The sequence below is a fragment of the Syngnathus acus genome, chromosome 14 (assembly GCF_901709675.1).
Source record: "Syngnathus acus chromosome 14, fSynAcu1.2, whole genome shotgun sequence".
In the NCBI taxonomy this organism is placed as follows: Eukaryota; Metazoa; Chordata; class Actinopteri; order Syngnathiformes; family Syngnathidae; genus Syngnathus; species Syngnathus acus.
In genome coordinates, this window is record NC_051099.1 from 6,648,985 (window position 1) to 6,663,757 (window position 14,773).

The following is a 14,773-nucleotide window of genomic DNA, read 5'->3' on the forward strand; positions in this document are numbered from 1 at the left end:
TTTCCCGCGGTTTTGTCTCATGAGTTTGGGTTCGCTCGTTTCTTACACTTTTCCGGTCACCCGATTCAGAACTGCGGTTCGCTCTGCAAAACGGTCAACCAAACGTCCATTACCGGTACCGAATAAATAATATAAAATGACTTTACTCATACAAAAAGATGAAAACAGTTTATATCCGACTACGTGGGTGCACGTATTAGTCGCCTGAAACCGTGTCTCCTACACAGCGTGCATTCTCGTGACTAAAATCGAACCCTACCACCTTCGGTTTCCGGAAGTCTTCTATGTTTTGTGTTGTCGAAACACACTCGGCGGACTAGGTTTTAAATTCAGTATTTTTTTAATTTGACATACTTCCAAAATTGCCTCGTCTGCTTGTTTGTTAGCGGGTTACAAAGATGCCACCTAAGAGGCGAAGTGCCGTGACGACCCTAAACAAAGAGACGAAAAAGAGACCTGAAACTTCCTCCCCGGGCATCAAAACGAGCCCCGAGTTAGCGGTCAAAAAGTAAGCCACCTACCTTTCAACAAATTTACAATTCAACCAATACATGGGCTCGCTTGTTTTAAGTTACGTTAAAACCGTCATTGACAAACGAACCACTTCAGGTAGCTGCGTCGTTTTTAAATCGAATGTTTCGTTGACAACATTTGGTACGTTAGCACAAGATCAGTACGAAAAATGGTTGGCAAATAAGTTGTGATTTGTCCCCACTTTCTAGGCACGGAGACAAGGATGCTGATTTTGTTGCTCTGTGCAAGAGCCTCCATGTGTCTGATCCGGTTTGTGGCCGTTCCTGGAAGATGTACAAAAGTCGTCAGGAGTCCCTGGATGAATTTGCTGTACGTTAATGCTTTTATCATTCCCCCTTTTGAACAACTAAGTAGTTTTGTGAGTTCAAACCAATTTTAGTAGGGTTACAAATTGTTAGAATTTGTTTGATAGCTGCACAAAGTTTAGGCTAGTTTAGTAGTATAGCTTCTATACAAAATGTTATTTAAATACTTTCTCAATGACTCCAAAATTTTGAACTGCGCAATTTTCAATCATCTCACTTTAGGAAGATCAGAAAAGTTTGTGGGGAGCTTGTCTGTACGCAGTTGTGATCGACATGGATGCTGCTTCCTTCACCATAACTCAGGTCTTAAAAGCAGTCGCTATGAAGTAAGTATTCATAATAATGTATGTAATAAATGGTCTTGTCTGTTTAAATTTTGAAGCTAAATATTGTATATGACAATGTTTTGTGTTCTTATTAGTCTAAAGCGGTTTGTGACTCTGGTTCGGAAGTTGGACGTCAATTTGGACGCAATAAGTTCCAAGGTGAATTCAGCACTGACGCGCTTGGAGAACAAATACGATGTGACCCTGGCTCTTTACCAGAGATTTGAGAAGTGAGTTAACACACACACACACACACACAAAATGGCTAACCTGTTTTTACAATGTAATACTTGTTGTTTCAGGACATGCAAAAAAATCTTTGTCGAGGTCACCAAAGCCAAGTAAGTTGAATATTTTCCTGCTTGGTTTAATGGTTGCATGCTGATTTTTAATTGTTCACTGTCTGTTTTTTTTTTCCAGAGAGCGTGAGGTCATGCGGAGCTGCTGGACGATGTTCCTTTTGGCCAAGGGTTAGTTAAGTCTTACTGGATTGGAATGTTTTGGTCCCGATACTTGTGTTTCTGTTGCCCAACAATGGATTTTGATACCGCAATGGTGTTTCTCGTGCAGGAAAGGCCTTGCAGATGGAGGATGACCTGGTCATATCATTTCAGCTGCTGCTGTGCACTCTCGAGTTATTCATCAAGCGATGCCCTCCTGAACTACTGCAGCCTCTTTACCGTAAGACACGACAAGCATCATTGGTTGCAGATTACAAACTTCCGTGAACGTGGAGAAGCATGACGTTTTAAGATGCTGTTATCAGCTTGTAAATTGTTGTGTATGTTCTTATCACATTTTGTTCGCTTTCCTTTTACCCAGAGGAAATTCTGCCCATGGATAAGCGTTTACTTCCTTGTAGCTTTTAAAGCCAGAATATTTATTTATTTAAATTTATTTGTATTTATTATTTCTTGTTTTTTTTTTTTTTGTTTAATTTTTTAAAATTCGTTTACTAGCTTTTTTTGTCAGTTCTTTTGTCAATCTGTGAATCTTTTCCAGTATGCAGCCAGTGGAGAAAACCAAGTGTTTATTATTGTTGTTGTCAGAATCATCCATCAGCAAAGTCCAGATCCCCGTCACGCGTACGTCACGCCGCAACCAGAACAACGCCAAAGCACGAGCCGCCGAGCCAGAGGTGGACATGCTGCTTCTTGAAACCTTGTGCAAGGAGAATCAGTGCAATTTAGACGAGGTCCGTCTCCCTCCGTCTTGATGAGCATCATCTTGAATTTGAATGCGCCTTCATGCTAATTGAATTCGCAGGTCAAAAATGTCTATCAGACCAGTTTCTCTGCCTTCCTGGTGTCTCTGGATCTTCTCAAATCTTCTGGACTACCTCAGGTGCGCCTTGTGAATGTTCTCACAACATGGATTGTTTATTGCAACAAACATCTATCTAAAAAGCTATCATTCAAATGACATTTTATTTGTAACCACAGGCCAGCAGCATCAACCAGCAGTACGAAGAGCACTACCTCAAGAGTAGAGACGTTGATGCACGACTATTTTTGGACAGCGATGAGACGCTACTTTTGCCTAAAGTGGACCCGTAAGGATTTTAAACTCAAAACTGTCTGTTGAAATGGAAATAAAAAAATAAAAAAAAAAGCTTTATTCATACATCCTCTTTCCAAGGGTTCCAGTGGAGAGAACACCTAAAAAGAACATGCCGGAAGAAGATGCCGTGCCCGTCCCTCAGACTCCAATCAGGTAGGTATCAAATATTTTTTTAAATTATTGTCATTTGCGTCCCCAGCTGATAAATGGAATTTATTCCAACGTGACATATAATTGCTGGCTTGTTTTTTTTCTCGTCAGAGCCGCCATGACCTCCATCCAACATTTGAGAGGAGATCTTACCTCTCGCGGCGACTCTCCGTCCGTCAATTTAGAGACCTACTTCAAGGCACGTCTCCACAATTTTTTTTTCCCCAAATGATAAGTTCAGGCCCCATGTGTGACTTCCCGACTCTTGTGTTTTCAGAACTGTACTGTGGATCCAACTCGGGATGTGCTGAAGCGTTTGGAGACAATGGGATCAAAATTCAGCCAGAGGTTTGCTGAGGCAGTTGGCCCGAGTTGGGCCACTCTCGGGAAGCAGGTATTCAAGGAACGCTCCGAGATGCGGAACAATATTTCTGCTACGTATTGTGCTTGATGTTATTTTTTATTTTTTTTACCAGAGATTTACACTTGCTGTCAAACTCTACTACAAAGTCATGGAGGCGATGCTGAAATCGGTACTGTATTTGATTCAAACGTTTTTCAAGTGGCATTGAGCAAAAAAAAATCTGTTCTCAAAAAAAGTCAGAAGATGAATCTGAGACAGGAAATCAAATGTGTTACTTATAACAAAAAAATGTTTTTTTTTGCGCTTTTGTTTTGGTTTGCTTTAGGAAGAGAAACGACTCTCTGTGCAAAATTTCAGGTATAAATGCTTTTTTTCGATTCATGTATTCATTTTTACTTCAGTTGACCGTTGGGTATTCTTGGTTTTAATTTACTTACATTCCATTTTAGCAAACTCCTCAATGACGCTACGTTCCACACTTCACTCTTGGCCTGTGCTCTGGAGGTTGTCATGGCAACATACGAAGGTGCATTTTTCAATATTGAAAGTTTGAACTCTAGTCAGTCTGGAATCTGGATATACCCTTCCATTGTTTTTGGTTTTTCTCATTATTAGAGAGCAGTTTTAAGACTGGCGGTCACAACAATGGCCGTAGTGGCGGCGACCCAGACGAAGCGAACCAGTGCTTTCCGTGGATACTGCATGTTTTGAACCTCAGCGCCTTTGACTTCTACAAAGTTATTGAGAGTTTCATCAAAGCCGACCCGACTCTCAGCAAAGACATCGTCAAGCATCTGGAGACCTGTGAGAACCTCATTATGGAGCGCATCGCATGGGAGACGGTCAGTGATATTTTTCGCAACTCAATAACAAGATCAAATCCATTCGGTTCAGCAATTCTTTTTTTTTTCTAGTCACACAACAACAAAAATTATTTGACCTTTGACCGTGTTATTTTTGATTTCATGACAAAGAACTTTTTGTTGTGAATTGCTGCTATTGCTATTGCTGCTTCATCACGGTTCTCGCTCACAATCCTGCGGGTGTGACGCAATTTAGTCTGGAATCCGACACGTCTCTCAAAGCGTGTTGTTGCTCGCATGCTGATGTTGTAAAGGCGGTGAGGCATTTCCCCGTGTCAGAGCAGAACCCCTCGGGCAAAGCTTCCTGGCAGGAATGTTGTAGCTCTCAGCATTTGCAAGAAAGGACAACTAGTCAGTGTGCAATCAAGCCGCACCGTGTCCACTTTTTCAACACGAGGGCGGATTTTGGTTCACTTCTGTTGTTTCATATCAGTTGTAGTATTATGAAAGAGTCGGATAGTTGCCCCCTTGGCTTTTGTTACTCATTGACCACACCTGACTGCTCTTTGAGTCATCGCACATTTGCGGCATCAGCTGCTCATGCTACTTAGTCGTGACGAAAGCAATGGTGTGACTCACTTGGGAGAACCGAGAGTTTGGTCATAAAATCAACCCTTAACTGCTTTATTTACTTTCAGAATGAATCTTTCTGGGCGCGTACTTCTCAGTAAAGTGCCTGAGAGCTGTTGAAAGGAAGTACATTGAAAGCGCTCTAATACTGCTTTCAGCACACACACAAAATAGCATGCAGGAAAAGTTTGACATTTGAAGAAGAGTCGCTAATACGTAATGGCACAAGGCGGGGACTGTATTGTGTCAAGTTCCCACACATTTGTGTCCATTCAAACACTCTTTGGTTCCTGTTCACGTTTTCAGTTGTGAGTCCTTTTTTTTTTTTTTTTCCTCTCTCCAACACAAGTCTTCACATCGTGACATTCTTTTTAGACTGTAAAGCTTCTGTATCCGTCAGGTTGTTTTTCAGAGGCCTCAAGGGCAGAGTTCTGTGTGTCGATCTGGGGCTGTCTCCCTGCAACCTGTCGAGAAGCTTGACGCCGTTGTGCCACACGGTGGACTTGCGTTTGATGGAGCTCTGGATGGTCTCCGAAGTGAAGTAATAAATGACGGGATCGAAGCAGCAGTTGGTCACGGCGATGCACAGAGAAATGGGGTAGATGGTTCGAACCACGTGTTCGGCGTAGCATCCTTTGAGGACTTTGGTCCGGACTAGAGAGTAGAACATGAGATTTACGTTGTAGGGGATGAAACAGAAGCAGAAGATGAGTAGATGCACCACGATCATCCTCAGAACTTTGGTCTTATTGATGCTGCCGCCGCGGCTGATGGTCTGAGGTTTCTTCAAAGTCTGTAGAACCATGCCGGAGCAGAAAAGGTTGACCATCAGCGGGATGACGAAGCCCACCGTCTCGATAAACATCACCACCTTGGACAGCTCCGACTTCCACTGCTGACTGGAGTAGTTTTCAAAGCAGTAGTTTGATGAAGCGTTGAGGTTTTTGTCCGAGGTGGTGTCCAGGAGGAACCCGGTTGGGATGCTTCCGGAAAGAACCAGCACCCACACCGTGACGCAGGCCAGTTTGGCGTTGCGCTTGGTCCGAATTCTTTGCGATCGAAACGGGTGCACGATGGCCAGAAAGCGGTCGATGCTGATGCAGGTGAGGAAGAGGATGCTGCCGTACATGTTGGTGTAGAAAAGCGCCACGGAAATCTTGCACAGCTCGCTGCCGAACATCCATTCCCGCTTGATGAAGTAGACAATCCGAAACGGCAGGCTGAGGACGAAGAGCGAGTCGGACACCACCAGGTTGATCATGTACGTGGTGGTTTCGTTCCTCGTCTTTAACGTGCAGCCAAAAATGTAGACGGCCAACAGGTTGAAGAGGAATCCAAAGACGAAGACCAGGCTGAAAGCGGCGCTGTACAGCGGGTACTTGAAGTCGTCGCTCTTGTTGCACACAGACGTGTGAGCGGCACCCAGCGTACCGTTGAGCATTTTTCAAGCAAGCTGCAACATTTACAGAGTGGAATTGTGGCGCGTGTCAAACCTGTTCATCCGCGCCGGTGTTTGCATTTGCATTGGGAGAGAAAAATGGCTCCAAGAAGCTTCCGCAGCTCAACTCGATACTTGTTTTTGCTCTATCTAAGCGTCCTGCCTTGTACCTCTTTGGATAATCGGCGACGATGGGAGGCACTTTAGTTCTTTCACTTCCTTAAAAGTCGCATTCAGCCGTGTAAACACGAAGCGATTCTTCTTTTTTTTTTTGGTGTGTCTCTTATAGCTTCTGTGTTTCCTGGAGCCAGCCTGCTCGGTCTGAAGGTCTTTTACAAGCTGCCTCAGTCAATCTAGGACAAAAGAAAAGGGAGGAGCTTCCACCCCGGGTTAAAGCCTTCCTACTTATGTTTTTGCGCTTGCCTTCAATTTCAATATCATTTTTTGTTTACAGTCTTTTTTTTTATTATATATAAATATAAAGCAGTGTTTGCACTTTGAGCTAATAAAAAGGCACCAGTGGACTTTGCACGCGAACCATATGTCAGTGAAGAGCTGTCAAATATGAGCAGTATGTGGCTAGACTCCAAAAGAAGACACTAGTTGCGGGTCTGTACCTGCATCTGTTGTCGAAACCGCACCCAAGTGCCACATGAGTTCGCTCATATCATGTCTCACGAGAAACTCAAGGCATTAGAAATGATTTTTTTATTGCTTCTTCCAGGGTTCGCCTCTGTTGGAGCTGTTGAAGCAGGAGCATGAAGGCGGCGCAGTGGAACAAGCAGAAACACTTGCAAGTTTCAGCCAGCAGTTGCAGCACAACCACACAGCGGCCGACCTGTGAGTCCGTCAGCTTCAATGATGCGCCATGATTCAGAATCATGATTTTCTCTGCGTCAGGTATCTGTCCCCCATTCGCCCGTGCCTTCGCATCTTGCCGCCCGACTCGCCCGCCACCACGCCGGGCACTCCAGCCGCCGCTCCGGCGCGGAGTCACCCTGCAACCCAAGCTGTGGGTCAGAACCTTCGGCAACTGAAGTCCAACTCACTCAGCCTCTTCTATAAGAAATGTAGGATTCACTACAAAAAAAAAAAATATGAGCAAAATTACTTGTAAGAAATGTCAGATGTCCCTCCTTGTAGTGTACCGCCTGGCCTACACCAGACTGAAGATGCTTTGCTCCTATCTGCTGTCCTCCCACCCGGAGTTGGAGCCCATCATCTGGACGCTCTTCCAGTACACGCTGCAGCACAAGTACGAGCTGATGAGAGATCGGCATCTGGACCAGGTAGCCCTGTGAAATTTTCCGTCTTATATGCTCATATTTTGGTCCACTCGACATCACGCTGGTGTTCCCTTCTAGTTGATGATGTCAGCCATGTACGCCATATGCAAAGTTAAGGGCTTGGATCTGCGCTTCAAGGCCATCGTGTCGTCGTACAAGAACATGCCAAATACCAACCAGGAGGTGACGCCGTCTTTGGACAAGCCTCGTTTCTCAAGCCCCTCCCTCCCAGGCTTCTCAACTTGACATCTGTTCTTGTGCAGACTTTCAAGCATGTGTTGATCGCGGAGGGCAGCTACGACTCCATCATCATCTTCTACAACGACGTTTTCATGCAGGAGCTGAAAACCAACATCCTGCAATATGCGTCAACAAGAGTAAGGCTTCCTCTACTCCTGTGTATTTTAAATGTTCCCCTTCTCCTACACACCTGATTCATGAGCGACCGGAATCTTTCCCTCCAGCCGCCCACCCTCTCGCCGATCCCGCAAATTCCACGCAGTCCTTATAAATTTCCCAGTTCACCTCTGCGCGTGCCCGGAAGCTGCAATGTGTACATCTCGCCGATGAAGAACTCGCGCTCCCCCAGCATCATGACTCCCCGCAGCAGGTCAGCGCCTCACAGTGGCACCGCATCGATGTCTTGACCGATTGGCTGATCTTGTTTGTCTGTTTGCAGAATGCTGGTCTCCATCGGTGAATCATTTGGGGTATGCTCCTTTCCTTGTTGTTTTTTTTTAACCACTTTAAGGCTTTGTATTCATGCATAATTTCATTTTTTTCCTCATGTGTAGACACCTAATTGCTTCCAAAAGATTAACCAGATGGTCAGCAGCGGCGAGCGCTCCTTGAAGAGAATCTCAGATCACGGAGGCACCCCGAAAATTCTCAAGAGGTTACGATTTGATGCTGATGGGACAGATGAGACAGATGGAAGGTGGGTGAAAAGCGCCCTCTTGTGGCATGGGACGTAGTTACATCAATAATAATTTTGGGAGTGCATAATGGTTGTTATTTTTGAAACAGCAAATCTGATGGAGATTCAACACTGTTCCAGAAGCTCAATGATTTGAGTGAGTTCACATCTGCACTGTTTGCATTCATGTTGTCAAATTGAACTTGGAATGAGGCCAATAGCTAACCCTAACCCTCTAACACACGACTGCTTTTCTCCGCAGCCTCCGCCCGCAGTCGCATGCAGGAGCAGAAAATGAAGGAGGATGCGGAATCCCGAAAAGACCATCACTAAAATCTACTGAGCTGTCCCTGCGCTGTTGCTCGTAATGTGAACTCTCGTTTTATGTGAAACCAGAGTTGTTGTTATTGTTTTGCAGTTTTTTGTAGTTTTAGATGAGAATAGGTACTTGTTTTATTTGAGCTTGACTCCCATCACTGAGACACGATGCTGACTTATTTTTTGACCAACCCTTTTCTTGGCAAAGTGTGGATTTTTCACCGTCATTTAAATGGTTCAGTCATGATGCAGCATCTGCCACTATTTAACTTTGATTAGACTTTTTATTTCCTTTGTGTTTATTTAGTAGATGATTTTTGTTGTATTTAAATCCAATTTTAATTGAGAATTTGCAGGCTGATGAGTGTTTTTTTTTTGTTTTTTGTTTTTATTCAGTGACTTTTTTTTTTTATCAAATATATTTGGGCTCCAATACAAAACGTCAGGTTTGCTCATCATCCAAGTGTTCTCCTGCATTTCAATTGTCGTAGGATGGAAGCTCCTTTTGAACTAAAAAATAGTGTTCATTGATTGAGAGTCAAAGTTGTTTTTTAAAAAAGTCCTATCATTGTTAGAAAAAAAATGTTCTAGAATTGTTATTTAACAGAGTTTTAAAAATCAAATTGCTTTTATTTTTTGCTTTTATCAAGCAACCTTTCTAAATTGTTCTAAATATTCCCCTTTAAAGTAGTTATTTGTTTAGGTAGTTTGTACCACTTTTAAATAAATAAAAACTAAAATTGGTAACTGTAAACGAACTTCTCGGCTGACATTCTCGACGTATATTTTGTTTTTAGCAGTCTTTTAGCGCCCTCTAGTGTTTCAAAGACGCAGCCTAGTTGAATGGGTAGAATAATAGACGCAAATTGGCGGTTTGTTTATAACATGAAAACACTGTGGCCAGCAGGCTTACTAATCAAATATTATGAATCAAAGCAAGCGAACAAAACTATGTGAACATTTTTAATTCCAGATGTGAACTGCAACGATTTTTATAAATGTAGCTTCCCTTTTTTTTTTCCTTTCCTTCCATTTCCGCAGGGAATGGTGACACCTGTGTGTACAGTAACCAACCCCCCTAATTGATACCGTTGCTCTGTTTTCAGCAGAGGAGGCCACAGTCTAGCAGAAACACTTTGAGCCAGGTTACATTTTAATTGGCTGGGATCCCCACGGGGGAGCGCGTGGAAGTTTAGGTTCCTTACAGAGAGCTTCACATGACCACAGACTGTCAAAGCGCTTACCTCGCTTGTCTATCGCCTCCATCTGTTTTCATTGTGTGGAACAGGATAATTGCTCCAAATTTGTCCGTGTTTCTTTTTCTTTTATTTCCACCAGAGATGCAAAACCTCACGGTGAGTAGTTGTTTTTTTGCACTAAAAGACACTGGCTTAGTTGTTTGTGATATCAACCAACATCACGAACGAACGAGTGAAAGTAGTATTAATGTGCCTGTGCTGTCTGTCAGCCAGATCAATGGCGCGAGATCATGAACAAAAAAATGCAGTTCCCTCCAGAGCTCATCGGCGCCATCCAGGAAGGGAAAATGGAGCTGGTTTGCAGCCTGCTCAAGACGGGCGACGGCATCATCCGCCAGCTGGACGACTCTGAAGATCGCCTTTGGAGGGAGGCCCTCAACCTGTCCATCCGCCTGGGGAGCGACTGCATCATGGACGCCCTCCTCCAGGGGGTCAAATTCGACTTCCGTCAGATTCACGAGGCCCTTCTCGTTGCCGTGGACACCAACCAGCCGAGAGTGGTCAAGCTCCTGCTGGACCGCCTGGATCAGGAAAAAGGCAACAAGATGGACGTGCGCTCCTTCTCTCAAGCCATCTTTGACCACTCCATTGACAACTCGCAGTTTGCCCCCGGTGTGACCCCGCTGACCTTGGCGTGCCAGAAAGATCTTTACGACATCGTCACCATGCTGACCCGAAAGGGTCACGTCATCCCGTGGCCGCACAAGATCTCCTGCGCCTGCCTGGAGTGCCGCAACGGGCGTCAGTACGACCTGCTCAAGTTCTCCTTGTCCCGCATCAACACCTACCGCGGCATCGCCAGCCGCGCTTACCTCTCCATCACATCCGACGATGCCATGCTCAGCGCTTTCAGCCTCAGCAGAGAACTCCGTAAACTTTCTCGGAATGAACCAGAGTTCAAGGTCAGTGCTTGCCTTTTTGCCTCCTCGTCTTTTTTTTTTTTTATCCACTCAGTCTATGTTTCTCATGCAGCCTCAGTACCTGAGCCTGGAGGAGCTTTGTCAAGAATTTGCCGTGGAGTTGTTGGGTATGTGCCGCAACCAGAGCGAGGTGACCACCATTCTCAACAGCTGCGGAGACGAGAGCCAGGAGGCTTTGGACGAGCAGGCCTTCGAGGAGGGCATACCGAACCTGTCAAGGCTACGCCTGGCTGTCAACTACAACCAGAAGCAGGTGGCTGTGATGTCATATCAGGACGACTCAATCGTGCGCACATTCATCATCATTTGTGTTTTTGTGCAGTTTGTCGCCCACCCCATCTGCCAACAAGTTCTATCCTCAATCTGGTGCGGCAACCTGGCAGGTTGGAGAGGTAGCAGGACTGCGTGGAAGCTCTTTGTCTCCGTCGGGATCTTTTTCACAATGCCCTTCCTCTGCCTCGCCTACTGGATCGCACCAAAGTCAAAAGTAAACCAAAATCTCGTCTCTGTCGTTGCCAGCTGTGCTCATTCAAATGTTGACTCGCTGATTTAGGTGGGAAAGATCCTAAAGACTCCCGTCATCAAGTTCCTTCTTCATTCCGCTTCCTATTTGTGGTTCCTCATCACATTACTCGGGGAATCCATCACCATGGAGATGTACCGGGATACGTTTGCGGCGAGGCAGCAGAACATCTTGCACAGCTCCTTCCACATGGTTTGGGTGGTCGGTGAGTTCCCGCTCGCTCGCTCATGGCGCTGTAGGCTCGAACCAAGACGTGCGATGTCTCGCTAGGTTTCTTCTGGTATGAGTGCAAGGAAGTGTGGATCGAAGGTCTGAGGAGTTACTTCCTGGATTGGTGGAACTGCTTGGACATGGTGGTGCTCAGCATGTACTTGGCCTCCTTCGCCTTACGTGTGCTCATCATGCTCAAGGGTCATTTGTGTCTCGACACAAACAGCTCGGCGGAGGAGTGCGTCTACTTCACCCAGACGGGTAGGAAACCAACACGGTTGTCGCTTCAAAGCGACTCTTGTTAATCTTTCTTGCCGGCAGTGCGCGACGACTGGCGTCAGGAGGACCCTCAGTTGATTGCGGAGGTTCTGTTCGCCGTGACGAGTATGATGAGCTTCACAAGGCTCGCTTACATTCTCCCGGCGCACGAGTCACTAGGAACGCTCCAGATCTCCATCGGCAAGATGATTGACGACATGATGAGGTGACGGCGAGGCGCTATTTGGCTGCGTCGTCATTGTTTTGTCTTCATCTTTGTCCACGTGGGTTTTCAGATTCATGTTCATCCTGATGATCATCGGAACAGCCTTCCTATGCGGGATCAATAATGTCTACGTCCCTTATGTCATCTCACCGCGTCTCGGCAGGTGAGGGGAAAAAAAGTGACATCATCCAATCGAGACAAACATTAGATTGTTTGGCTTCTTCATTGCAGGTTTAACGAGACGTTTCACTTTCTTTTCTGGACCATGTTCGGTGTGGCCAACCAGGAATACGTGGACATGCCGCAGTTTGTCTTGGCCGAAGTTGTCGGACGGATTCTGTACGGAATCTTCACGCTTGTCATAGTCATTGTCTTACTCAACATGCTTATTGCTATGATCACCAACTCCTTTCAGAAAATTGAGGTAAAGTTTTTTTTTTCTTCGAATTCCATACAATGCAGGAAATTTGAAGCACGTGTGTTTTTAGGACGATGCAGATGTGGAGTGGAAATTTGCCAGATCCAAGCTATATCTCAGTTACTTCCGAGAGGGCCTCACCATGCCCGTCCCATTCAACATCATCCCTTCCCCAAAAGCTTTGTTTTACATATTAAGGCGAGCAGCTTGCACTTTTTTTTTTTTTTTAGCCTTCATTTTTAATGTTTGTCATCTTCCAACAGGGGCATCTTTAGGCGCATCTGCTGCTGCATGAACTGTAATTCTGCAAAATATCCACCAATAGCTTCTTTGGTAAGATTAAGTGTGACAAAACTTTCATAAAATAAATTCTAAAAGTGCATTTGTTGTGTTGTGTGAAGTGTGACAAAAAGGGCTCCGAGGACAACCAGGTTCCGTACCGTCAGCAGGTGATCAGAGCTCTGGTGCAACGATACATCGAATCGGCTCGGAGGGAGTTTAAGGAGACCAAGAGGAAAGGTGAGACACGGATGTCGCTGTGGGGCCGTCGTCATGGCAACAAAAGTCACCCAATTCAATTGACGCGTTTTTCCGATCAGATATCGGTAATCGCATCACCGAGCTGAGCAAAGGCGTCTTGAGGATGCACAATGACTTGAAAATGGTCCATCACCACTTGGTCGATGAAAGTCACCGTACGGCCGACGAGCTGTCGAAAGAAGGCTCGTCATTCCTCGGCAAATACATCTTGGGCGCCAAAAATAATTTCAGAGGCTTTAACAGCCAGCTGGATCAGAAAAGCACGTCACGTGACGTAATGGTGCATCACGGAGAGGAGGAGGAGGAGAAAACAAAAGGCCAAACAGATGAAAAGGAGCGTTGCGAGGGCGAAGACACGAGCTCCAGGCTTTCGTCACACGGGGATTTGGTCAAGATGGAGGAAGGGCGAGTTCAGGCAGAAAAAGAGCAGATAGACGCTAACAAAAGTGACAACGCAAATGAGATCGCTCCAGCTAAACATTTCAATATAGAAGAAGAAAAGAAGATACTTTCTGAAAGCCCCAAAAAAAGAATCAGTGAAGACAAAGAAAATATGCGCAATACATTTGAAGAGATAGAATTACAAGAAAACAAAGTGGAGGCCGGGTGGGTGAACGGGCGACAGCGTGAGCCAGATATTTGCGGAAGATGTGATGATGAGGGTGAAAATTTAGAGAGCCAGACAAAAATAGCTTCACCATCAGGCAGCAGCAGTTCTCGGGACACGGGATTTGGTTCTGAAGAAGGCGAGGCATCCATTGATGACACAGAAAGCAAGACGCTAGCTGAGTAACATTGTTAGTTTGAGAAAACACTTCATTCCAGTCCACAAAGTTGTTTTCCTTCTTAGTTAATCTTTCAGATCCAGAAAAACCCGTTTTCACATTCTGAATAAAACAAGCTTTGACTCTGGCAAATATTTGTGTTAGTACAATAATTCCGCTCAGTAAAATTAAGCAAGCTTGACGTTTCAATTTTGTGTTTCTTGAGGGGAAAAAAATTATATAGCTAGCTATATGATGCATTATGAATGACAATTTTCACAACAATTAAAATGGAAACAAATTGTGTTAGTTTCGTGAATGCGGCTGCAGTGTTTGTGTCACAGTGCAGGTCTCAGCTTGCTTCACACAATTTGCTCCCAAGAGGTCCTCTTCATTAATTCATCACCTGAAGCGTGTCCCTGCAGCACATTGCCTCCAAACGCCTCATCTGGAAAACATGCCGCTAATGTTTTGGATATTGCTTTCCCTTATCTCGCTGGCGCTTCTAGTAACTATAGCAACCATGCAATGATTTTCATGTGCATTGCATGATTTACAAAACAAAAAGGGGGGGGGGGGGGGACTGATACCTCGTTTGATCACACGCATGACAGATTTGTCGGGCAGCACCTACTGGAATTGTCTTAACAGTCAACTCGGAAATATTTAAACTTAGTTAAGTTTTTATTCACACTGCGTTAACGATCGGTCGTCAGCTTAATGTCACGATGAGAGCGCTCACCAGTCCCCGACCAATAAACCCGCATTGTCTTGGTTCTTGGCCAATCAGATGAGACTTTGGTTGTCATTTCAACCAATCGGTATCCCCATTGTGCATGATTTCGCTACTTTGGCTTTCCTTTTCCGGTCTAAATGTGGCGGGAGTACTCAAAATGCAGGTTTTAACTTGAAACAATAATTATATCTATAGTGACGCTTTAGCAATCCTCCAAGGCCCTGGGCAGATTACATGATTACATATTACATGGCAACGCATATAATCGGAAATCTCATTCGACAAAAAA

General features: G+C 45.0%; 4 protein-coding genes across 4 annotated transcripts in view; 3 read left to right on the top strand and 1 right to left on the bottom strand.

Annotated features, from left to right (window-relative positions):
- gng8 (guanine nucleotide binding protein (G protein), gamma 8) overlaps nt 1-14,773 on the top strand; it is a 757,718-nt gene that overhangs the window by 413,806 nt on the left and 329,139 nt on the right. The gene's annotated exons all lie outside the window — the stretch shown is intronic.
- rb1 (retinoblastoma 1) lies at nt 249-9,055 on the top strand. Its single transcript, XM_037268956.1, has 27 exons — nt 249-508; nt 723-843; nt 1,062-1,165; nt 1,261-1,395; nt 1,468-1,506; nt 1,586-1,635; nt 1,736-1,846; nt 2,215-2,360; nt 2,432-2,509; nt 2,608-2,717; nt 2,804-2,878; nt 2,987-3,074; nt 3,153-3,269; nt 3,352-3,408; nt 3,565-3,596; nt 3,689-3,765; nt 3,855-4,081; nt 6,835-6,950; nt 7,011-7,180; nt 7,254-7,399; nt 7,475-7,579; nt 7,660-7,773; nt 7,861-8,006; nt 8,076-8,106; nt 8,191-8,333; nt 8,423-8,469; nt 8,575-9,055. The coding sequence occupies exons 1-27, from the start codon at nt 399-401 to the stop codon at nt 8,643-8,645; spliced, it is 2,766 nt and encodes a 921-aa protein (XP_037124851.1). The 5' UTR covers nt 249-398; the 3' UTR covers nt 8,646-9,055.
- On the bottom strand, nt 4,698-6,470 carry LOC119133333 (lysophosphatidic acid receptor 6-like). The gene has a single exon (XM_037269030.1). It carries the CDS (start codon nt 6,111-6,113, stop codon nt 5,025-5,027), a length of 1,089 nt encoding a protein of 362 aa, XP_037124925.1. The 5' UTR covers nt 6,114-6,470; the 3' UTR covers nt 4,698-5,024.
- LOC119133293 (short transient receptor potential channel 2-like) lies at nt 9,338-14,049 on the top strand. Its single transcript, XM_037268953.1, has 12 exons — nt 9,338-10,791; nt 10,862-11,062; nt 11,132-11,296; nt 11,363-11,537; nt 11,603-11,803; nt 11,864-12,026; nt 12,097-12,189; nt 12,258-12,450; nt 12,515-12,642; nt 12,708-12,777; nt 12,846-12,963; nt 13,044-14,049. Exons 1-12 carry the CDS (start codon nt 10,120-10,122, stop codon nt 13,775-13,777), a joined length of 2,913 nt encoding a protein of 970 aa, XP_037124848.1. The 5' UTR covers nt 9,338-10,119; the 3' UTR covers nt 13,778-14,049.

Coding starts and splice junctions, on each gene's coding strand:
- rb1 (XM_037268956.1), top strand. CDS start 399: ATGCCACCTAAGAGGCGAAGTGCCGTGACGACCCTAAACAAAGAGACG. Junction 844..1,061: donor AGTCCCTGGATGAATTTGCT/GTACGTTAATGC, acceptor ATCTCACTTTAG/GAAGATCAGAAAAGTTTGTG. Junction 1,396..1,467: donor CTTTACCAGAGATTTGAGAA/GTGAGTTAACAC, acceptor TTGTTGTTTCAG/GACATGCAAAAAAATCTTTG.
- LOC119133333 (XM_037269030.1), bottom strand. CDS start 6,113: ATGCTCAACGGTACGCTGGGTGCCGCTCACACGTCTGTGTGCAACAAG.
- LOC119133293 (XM_037268953.1), top strand. CDS start 10,120: ATGAACAAAAAAATGCAGTTCCCTCCAGAGCTCATCGGCGCCATCCAG. Junction 11,063..11,131: donor TCAACTACAACCAGAAGCAG/GTGGCTGTGATG, acceptor GTTTTTGTGCAG/TTTGTCGCCCACCCCATCTG. Junction 12,964..13,043: donor TAAGGAGACCAAGAGGAAAG/GTGAGACACGGA, acceptor TTTTCCGATCAG/ATATCGGTAATCGCATCACC.